Below are 10,453 nucleotides of genomic sequence, written 5' to 3'. Positions count from 1 at the left end.
TTTGTCTTTTTTTCCATGACCACAGCAAAGCAGCTACATTTTTGAACTTCATTCTTGGCTTGAGGAATATGCATTTCTACTTGCATTGAGTGCTGGTGGGAAAAGTCAAATTTTCAAGCGATTATAATAAAAAAGACAACATGTAAATAATGTGGGTCACTGAATCCATATTGATTTTGAATTAAAATGACCCCCTTCACTAGTTTGCTATGACTCAGATGTGTGCCACAATTAAGCCAGGTAAACAGCCAAGTTGAAAAGCAATTTTGTAGTGTGACAAAGGGACCATTACATGATGTCCACAGTGTGTTGACCCAGAAGGGTCTACTAATTAATATCTAACAGTAAAATGAAAGCTTCGCAGCTTTATAAATTTTGAAATCATACATCTGTTGCACAAGGAAAAGAAAGTAGTTTTAAATTTGAGCATTCCTAATTGATTAAAAAGATAATGAAGCATTATTGCTATAACAGCCAATGTATGACTGCAATCTGGAAGGGCAATCTGAAGTTGGTGTGATCTTTATTCCAAAATAGCCACCGTTTGTGCTTAGCTAAAGTTTCTCACAGGATGAAGTGGACAGTTGGCTGAGTCCATTCATTCAGTAAACAGGTGGTCTGTAAATGACTGCATGCTGATGCACAATCATGAATGAATTGGCAGCTGACAGCACTATCAAATACACAAGTAGTGGATTATTTCAGAGCAGTTTCAGAATGATTGGTTTGTTTAACTCCTTCAGCTCTAGTATTCTGAAGGGTAATCATTTTTAATCCTACCCCTCGAATCTAAAATTTTTATTCAAATCCCTCCATGGCCCCAACCTTCTTTATCCCTGTAACCTTCTCCAGCCCTACAACTTTCTGAAGTTTCTGTATTCCTCCAATTCTGGCCTCTTATGCACATGACTTCTTATGTCCTACCACTGGCAGCCAGGCCTTCAGTTGTATGAGCCCTAAGCTCTGGGATTCCCTCCCTAGCCCTTCCTGCCTCTAAGACATATAAATTCTACTTCTCTAACTAAGCTATTGCGTACCTGTCCTAAGCTGTCCTTATTTGGCTTGGTGTCCATTTTTGTCTGATTGAACTACTGTGGAACATTTTACTACTTTAAAGGGATGCAAATTATTATTGTAGACTGTAAAACTTTACTCAGTTATCTAAAATTCCCATACCTGATCTGCAGGATAGAACCCTGTGAATATGTAAACGATCCCTGTAGTTTTTAACCACTGAAAACTGATGCAGACAGCAAATTCAGATGCCTTTACCCTTGCTTTCTGATGTAGATTTCAACCCAGATATAAGGGGCAATCCCGAAGCACATGGCAGAATTAAGTTTCCCATTGTATCCCATTTTACACTACCTATTAATGATAAATAGACTTAAATACTATTCACTTATTGCTGATTAGCAAACACAAGTCAATGTTCTGTACTGTATTTACATCATAAAGAATAGCTCATTAGTCTTATATATGGTGAGTTACAAAAAATTTATTATTTTCTTTACAAGTATTTCAACAGCAAGACTCAGAAATCCAATACTTTAAGGTACAGGCTTCACACGGAGACACAAAGCGCAAATTCTACAATAAAAGGCTTTCGGTCTATGCCAACGTCAAGCACAGAATGCATCAACTTTACATTGCAAACCAGACAGAAGGTGGTTAAATCACTCAACCTTACAGTATCCTTTTCTTACCCACAATGCAGTCCTGCTGTTTAAATGTTCAGTGGGGGTAGGAAGCACACTCATAAAAATGCAGTTTTAACTTGTTACATCTTTGGCCTTATTTTGTTCATTCCACGGTTTACTTTTATTGTTAGGTCTTCAGAATCCTCATTTATAGGCTGCTACATCGTGAGCTGTATGAAGTCACCACTGGCTGATGTTCCAGAATTTAATTAGAAAATTAGCTAAATTAAGCAAATTTTCAATATTAAGCATGAATCAAATCAAAATCATTATCGCTGAGGCAAACCAGTAACATAACACATTGGAGCATCATATAATGAAGGTAGATAGACAACGCCAATGAGGCCCTTATAACTAGCACCTGCCCCTCAACCCCCCATCCCCATCTCTTTCAAGGAGTGGGGGAAAGATGGTATAGAGAAGAGCGCCTTCTCCATGTAAAGAGAAAATTGGGATAGCAAGGCAAGTTATAGTTTGAAGGATATTTGGCTTGCCCTTCTGCCATGGAATGATGCTTGGAGGATCCGAAAAAGCAAGAAACTTTGGGGGGGGGGGGGGGCAGAAAATCATTCCACATTGGGTGGCACAGCTTTTGTGACAGAAATTTTCCACCTTTGAGACCCTATTCATTTACTTTGAATAATTCTCCTCCTGGTTAATCTTGGCAATATGTTGCCTTATTAGAATAGTGGCAGGAAAGATTAGAATGCTATCCATTTTTCCTTATAGTAAGTGGGCTTTCTGTAAACCAAATTACAAGACAATTGTGATCAAAGCTGAGGATGCTGCAAGAAAGAAAAAACTATAATAGAGGCATTCATATCCTTTCAAAGATTTAAAAGGGCAAATAGGAGCATAAATTGCCTACAACCTATACATCCATTAAAATAGTTAATTCAAACCAAGACAGGCATAGCAGAATCCAATTAAAATTCATTTGCCATAAATTCCAAATCCTTTTCATTGTACATCAACTTTCATTCCAAAATTCAAAATTCAGAGCTCATAATACGACAAAATACTGCAAATGCTGGTAATACAAAACAAAGAAAAATACTCAGCTCAGGCAGGCATCTGTGGGGAGAAACAGTTAACCTTTGTCAGCACTGGAAAAAGTTAGAGGTGTAACTAGTTTTAAACAAGAGGCAGACAACGGTGGGGAAAGCACAAATGGCAATGTCTGTGGCAGAGTGGAAAGATTAAGTAGCAAAAGGATTGATGGTGCAAGACAAACAGTGATGATAAAAGACAAAAGATGGATCTAGAGGAGGTATAAATGGGAATAGGAGAACCATCACCAACAGCTGCCACCTGAAAAAATTGGGACAGTGGATATGATCTGAAATTGTTTAACTCAATGTTAGGACTAGAATTAGTAAAGTGCTTAATTGAAAGGTGAGGTGCTGTTTCTCAAACTTCAGTTGAACCTCACTGGAACAGCCTAGGAGACCTAGAGGTCAGAATGGGAATGTGGCGAAGGGTTAAAATGACAGATGACCATAAGTTCTGGACCATGCTTGTGGAGTCTAAGGAGGTGTTCTACAAAATAGTCACTAAATTTGTGTCTTATCTCCCCATTGTAGACACCACATCATGGGCAATAAATAATGTACAAAATTGAAATTTAGATTTGATTTCAAATCATAACCACTGCCCCTATTTTCAGCAATGATTCTTTTTGCATTTATATCGCCTTTAAATTCATCTTTTGTTTACTTGTCTAATATTCCCATTTCTTTTGCCTTGCACCTTTTGTCATTTAATCACTCCTGCTTTCTACAGTATCACAGACCTCCCCTTTTGTCCTTCCCCTACCTCTGTACTTGTTTAAAACCTGTTTCATTTCTAATATTCCAGTTCTAACAAAAACTCATCGGCCTGAAAGGTTAGCCGTTTCTCTCTCCACAGCTGTTGCCTGACCTGCTGCGTATTTCCAGCATTTTCTATTTTTATTATATAATTCATAAGTCAACTGTAGAGTAAAATGTTGTGTGTTCGTACACCATTGTCACCAGCTTCAGTTTCACTGGAGGAGCTGCAGGGATGAGTAGTATGAAACAGAGCTCCACATTAATCTGTCTTTGATAAACATCATGCGCATCCAGGCAACAAAGAATGTCTGGGTGGTGGTGTCAATTTGTTTTTATTCTCCATCTGTACTGGCTGGGATTTTGATTCAAAGACCTTCTATTGTGCAATTGGCACAAACATCAGGGGTTTAAGGAATGAGCTTATTTCACTTTGTCCAAAACAGTTGTACACAACCTGTAAACTATGTTGCTATTTCAATGAGGAAACTTTTTTTTTGAGGGGGGAAGAGGGGGTGGTGGAGAGTGAAAAGCGAAGAAACAGCTGTGAATTCAGATCAAGGTAGGTCAATACCCTGAGCAAGTGAACACTTAACCCCCAACCAGGTTTATCACTTTAACTACAAGGGATGCCTGCCTCTTAAAATCACTCGCTTCAGTTGGTTGATTACAAGTCTGGCAGTGAATAGGGCATTATAGAGAATTTAAGCAGTTCTTCAGAAATATGATGCTAATGAGGAACTAATACGGTCAAATCCCTTTTCTTTGCTCAATTGAATCAAGCCTTTAGAATACTGATTACAGACCACCAGTGGAAAGAATTATGAAAGATATGCTACAAACACCACCATCACATCCCATCTGGCTAGGAAAGATGCTTGGTGCACAAAATCCTCCAGCTGTGATTTTAAATTCGAGGGTTGAACTGGATGTTTTACATGAACGTCTTAAGAAATTGCAAAATATCTCTACCTAAGTAGTACTGGGTTCAGTGGGATTTTGTTAGCAGTGTCACCATACATAATATTAATCAGGTGCACATTTACAAAAGGTGGACAGGAACACTTGCTAAGTAAACAAAAATGTAATAGAGAATAAAAATGTGAAAGGAACAACATAAGATATACAAAATTATGTGACTTTTGTTAGTGAATGCATTCTTCTTACACATACACTATTATCCAACTTATACCCCCTTTTCTACATTAAAGAATTCAAGCAGGATATTACATAATGTCAGAGTAGCTCCTGAGGATTGAATACAAGAAATATCTTGTATGCACTGAACACTAGAAGATCAAATTGCCTCCTGGATGCTCACAATGCACATTCTGGGATTGGAAAACCACAAAAATTTAAAGCCAATCACATTAGGTGTCAACTGCAATCTGCTCTCAACAAATTGAAAAATGCCAAAACAAAATACATTTTGATACAATTACACAAGAACTACTTCTGCTTTTTCTTTTTGGAAGGGGATGTAAAGAACAACTAGACTCAAGCAGCTTGAAATTCCTCACATGGTAAGTTCTTGATCTGAGCTGGGTTGGCAAGAATAGGCACCGAAAAGAATGGAACAGTTTCCTCAATACAGGGATGGAGGAGAAACTGTAGTATGAGTTACACTGTCTTACTTTCACATATCTTCTCAGAGATCCTTACAAAGAATCACACAGGATAGAAAAGTGGAAAAAAATATTCAAGCACCCAGTCACAATTTGGGTCAGTATGTCATTCAGTTAACCTGCCCAATACAGTTAATGAGAACCACAAACGAATGAGATTTCCACAAGAGAAACTCAATGGAGGATGTGAACAGCAGTATTTCCTATTGTGATGTGATTGGTCTCAAAGAAATGCCCTAATTGGTAGTGCCTCATTAAATAGAATGAAAAAACATTATGTGGAGCCATTCCCATTTTAAGGTGAAAAAAGCAAAACATTTAAGCTAAAGGGCCAAACACATACCAGGAACCTAACTGAAAGTGGCTATTTATCATCTGGTGTTACATATCTAACAGCTCTTCCCAGTTAGTATTGCCATTAGAGGTCAACACATTCAAATGGGAAATTGCTTCCATCCATGGTGTACAGCCCCTACAATGCACTTATACACAGAATGAGTAACTTATTAATTAAAAATTTACCGCAAATGTCATTATTATGGCTCAATATCAGGATATGTAATAATAACTGATTAACTTAGTACATGACCTATAAGTTTCACAGCACAAATGGCATCACTGCCCAACTGTGAAGTTTGTATTCTTTCCTTCTTCCAGAATTTAAGATCATTGGCCTTTGCTCAATTATGGTTAGGTGGGTTATCTGGAAGGTTGTAAATTAGTACCATATTTAAGGCCAAGCTTTCATGGATATATTAGCTTAAGACTACTGGAATCATTTGATTCTGGATCCTTAACAATCAATAGGAAGAAGTTATTACATTGATTGATTCAAACCATCACCCAAAGATAAAAGGAGATTGCTGCGAATGTGCACCATGCCAAGTCAACAAGGAGGAAATATTTTCAATTTTTTTTTGCCTTTTCTTTTTGGCTTGCTTTGGTTTCCAACTGGGCTGACACTACTGTTAGCATTTCTATCTGAATAATAATCCAGAACCCATTTGCACTGCTATACTTGTGCCAGAGAATAAGCCATGTAAGTCTATTTTCAAAAGCAATACCCTAGAATAATAAGCAACATGCAAAGAGCAAATTGAGAGATGGCTTACAATGAAATCATTTGGTTCTGTACTAGCACAGACAACCACAGTTTATTCTGCAAGGACTTTGAACTTTTTATTAGCAAATGCCAGTGTGTTAATGGATATCTCAAGCTTTGTCCATTAAAGCCATATTACATGAACTGTGGCAACATTTGTTTTTAAAAATATAGTGCTCAAGGGATGATCGGAAACATCAAAACAGCAACTGGCTATTAAAGAGAAAAAAAGGAAATAAAATTGTAAGGAGTTGCAACTATGTCCAACCAACATCAAAAGGGTATGTTGAAAGGTCATCATATAGCTTGCTTTGGCCAGGAGATTTTTTTTTACATCAATGGTCAATTACTACAATAAATTCATATCATTTGTATTTCTTTTTAGACCTGTGTGTGTCATGGCCCACATGTGTTTTGTAAAGAACAAAGTGGAATTTTAATTTTTCTACTCCCTTTATAATCTATTCCTTGGGAGCCAAGCATTTTACATGCTATCATGAGCTGCACATTTTAGTGACTGTCCCAGAATGTAGCATAAATGTAATACAAAAGAGAATCAGCAACCAAGGTCCAACCACCTTATTAACAAGACAACACTAAAACTGTGAGACCTATAATGATGGGCTATACAAACTTTAACAACTGGCAACATTCGAAAGATTTTCAGGAACAGTAAATGAAGCCAATTTAGTTATCATTTTGTGAGAGGGCAGGGTTGCCAACTGTTATGGGCAACTGGTAATCACAGAATATCTGCATTCCGCTCAAAATCTACCTTCAAGTTCTTCAGTCTATTCCAGGACTTTTCACATGAATAACAAACATTATAACTGGTTACATATTCTGGTACAACTGAGACACACAGCACAACGCTGGTCCACAAGAACTAACGCAGCTTCCACCTTAGGGAATGGGCTGTAGCCTCTACATAGGGGTCAGTCTGGTTCTCCCTCAGGGGTCTGCTGCTGCGGCAGCCTGATATTTTAAATGGGTCAGGCTCTAGTACAAGTAGCCCATTTGTTACAACTAAGACAAGCCAACTTGTCTACATCCTTTAGTATTTAAGTTATGGGTATTATTACAGCCATTACTGAAGCTGTTCCTTTAATCTGAATGAGAAATATACACCACAAAATTATTCATTAAACCAGGTTCTTTTTTAACCAACCGCTCAAGATATTTAAATCTTAGGCAGCCTGGGTAAAAAATACGGTAGATTTAATGCATCTTCTCTTTTTTCTCTCAAAATGATTAAGGACTTATTAGTATGCACTGTTCATAAGTCTATTCCATTTATACACAATCAATGGTGTAAACATACATAATTTATATTACATGTGCTTCATCTTTTGTTTATTTTGTCACTATAACACCACAATAGAACACAGTACAGGTCCATTCACAATGCACAGCCCAGAATGTCTTCTGGTAAACGTAGCTCCAGTCAACAGGGTTTATGGAGGAGTTTGTGTGTATGTTCTGGGCATCAATCATCTGATAAAACTCGGATGGGGGACAGGGGTTCCTTTTTTATTAATACAACAAACAGCATTAACAAGTTGTCCTCTTGGATGGGCGGCTTCTCTCCTTCCACGCACTTAAGAGAAAAACAAAAATGGGATATTTGTACATTTTTTTGGTGCCACCCCACAATTGTTCATGGTCCTCTTTCTGTTGTGAGGCATTGTGATTAACTTGGCCTCAGGTTAACTGTGGCCTTTTTCCCCACATCCTACTCCTTCACAAATACACACGTCTAAGGTCTCCAGGGGATGTGATGGTGTTGCACTGTGGACAGAGCTTTTTGGCCCCCTGAAAAATAAGAAAAATTCAATTAAACACCAGAAAAGGTCAGCGATTGGCAATAGCATGTTCACCTTCTTTCAGATATTAATGTGGAAAAGGTAGATTATTATTGCCCATTTAACTCTCCACAGTTAAAGCATAATTTCTTACAACACTATTTCATATTTTTAGATACTTATTCCCAGATTCTCAGAACAGTGAAAGGCTACGATTTTGAACATTTCTCCAACTCTATAATTATTAGAAATGTACAAAATTGCTTCAATTTGGACTTATATTTTCTAAGGCAGGTGTTTTAACTTTAATATTTCCATATCTCTTCACAGACCATTAAAAATAATCTCTCCTTGATGTTATTCTGCACTTTATACCATTTCCTCAACTAAAACCCATGCCTTTTGTAATACTTTTCTCCAACCGTTAGGTGTGGCTCGACAATTGAAGGTGACTGAACTTTTGATTTTCCTTTGGGTGTAAGTACCTCACCTCTGTTTAGCAAATCCTTTTCACGCAGCAAGTTATCCTAGGATCAAGTGGCTTCTATGCCACTTCAAAGTCACAGCCTATGTTGCTATCCCCATTGCTATCAGTGGAACTATCCCAGAATGCCTATTCTTCTCCTCAGCCAGTGGTATCACTGGGGTTGCCAGGAGAATAGGATCACTATCGAAGTAGGTCTCTGTTGAGGATAACAATTTCCCTACAAAAAACTCCTGGCAACATTACTAATTTTAAATACACGCTGGAGGGGGTGGAGGGTGGTGTTATTTCGAACAAACATTATTTCCTTCCCTTTTAAGTACAATGTTTCTCAGAGGTTCTATCAAAGTTAAAATAAAGCTGTATGGTTTGCATATTTTAGATGTAGCCAAGAATTGTTATTATTTATCGCAATGTACTTTTACTGACTGCAGTAATATTCCATTTTAAGAGTGTTATTTTCAATGGCTATTCTCCCTATACACACACTTTTTAACAATTCACATTGCCTACTAGTGAAAATGTATTTTTTCAAGTCATTCTCTCTCTACTGCAGATGCTAATCAGCAAATACTTCATTCATGTCCTAGAGCTTAATTGGTGGACATATTGTCTAATCTAAATTATCAGTAAAGCAGCCTTTTTATTATTTTTGTTCTATGATGAAATGCACCTGATACAAAGCTCCAACATAAGCAGTGAAAATGCTGAAACCATTTTACACTTATGTCGAATAGGCTATAGTGTCTTGGTTTAATTCATTTTTGTGTTTACTCCAATGAAGCCAAAAACAGATCAACCAAAACTGGTTTGTGCCATTTTAAAAAAGGAATCCTATAAATCTGACCAGCCAGATTATTAATACAAAAACCCCTGGTAGTCATCTCAACCACTGTGACAATTTAAAAGGGGTGTGAAATAGGCTAATAAAGGAGTTGTCTCAAAAACACTTTAGAATAAAAGAACGTAATAAGATAAAATGAAAAGTACAAGTCTCTCATAAACCAAGCAACTAAACCAGATAAAATGCAATTTTGCTCTGATTTACACTAATCTAAAGTGATATGGTTAATGACTATGTATGCAACATGACATTGGAATGCTCAGAGCTGATGCATTGTAACAGCAGACAAAATGTGGCAAGCTCATTATACAGAGATTGCAATAACAATTTGTGTCGGAGCATAGTAAATATTAGGGTTGCCGAAAACGGAATTTTATCAGTTTTTAAAAGCTGATAAATCCATTCAGTTAGCCACTGATCAATTTTTAATTAAACAAATTCTAGTGCTAGATACCATTTATCTGATCTGCAGTTTATAGATGCCAGAAAATGAGAGTTTCCTGCTGTCTTCACCCTGTATACATATTCAAAATAGAGACCAATGAAACATTTTTCCATTTATAATCTATGAGGACAAATTAAAATTTGGTACAATTCTAAATGAAAAATATTCCCATGGCTTTGCTTGAAATTAGGTACAACCATTGCACACCCAAAACCCATATAATGGGCTGTTCAAAACTGCAAATCAATATTTCAATTGTAGCCTGGCCTTGTACAAATTCAATATCATCTCACTGTTTTGTATTCTATGTTTCTAGATGTAAAATCAAGGGTTTTGTTTGCCTCTCTTATGGTCTTATTTACTTTTGTAGCCACCTTTTGCACATCAAGATCCCTCTGCTCCATTTAAAACCTTACCATTTTTTCCTCCCAATGTATTTTTTCATTTAGCACTATCTGTCTATCCTATCATCATTCCTATTTCACCCTAAAGCATGTTTTTGCAATTTATAATTTGTCAAAAATCCAATTTAGCATCATCAGCAAAATGTAGATATTCTTTCCATAATTCCAGAACATTTATGAATATAAAACATGAGATTGGCCCCTACATGGACTCCTGCGGAAAATCACCTACCATATCC

The 10,453-nt window shown here is 37.0% G+C and overlaps 1 protein-coding gene across 2 annotated transcripts in view; it reads right to left on the bottom strand.

Moving 5' to 3' along the window:
• Nucleotides 1–1,478: 1,478 nt before the first annotated feature.
• The window catches only part of rnf220a (ring finger protein 220a), a 510,657-nt gene continuing 501,682 nt past the window's right edge, over nt 1,479–10,453 (bottom strand). For both annotated transcript variants that reach the window (XM_041208059.1, XM_041208057.1), the window contains one exon: nt 1,479–8,047. In XM_041208059.1, the coding sequence (XP_041063993.1) occupies nt 7,976–8,047 (72 nt within the window). In that variant the 3' untranslated portion in view covers nt 1,479–7,975. The remainder of the gene's footprint in view (nt 8,048–10,453) is intronic.

The sequence above is a fragment of the Carcharodon carcharias genome, chromosome 16 (assembly GCF_017639515.1).
Source record: "Carcharodon carcharias isolate sCarCar2 chromosome 16, sCarCar2.pri, whole genome shotgun sequence".
NCBI lineage: Eukaryota > Metazoa > Chordata > Chondrichthyes > Lamniformes > Lamnidae > Carcharodon > Carcharodon carcharias.
This window is presented reverse-complemented; position numbering and strand designations above follow the sequence as displayed.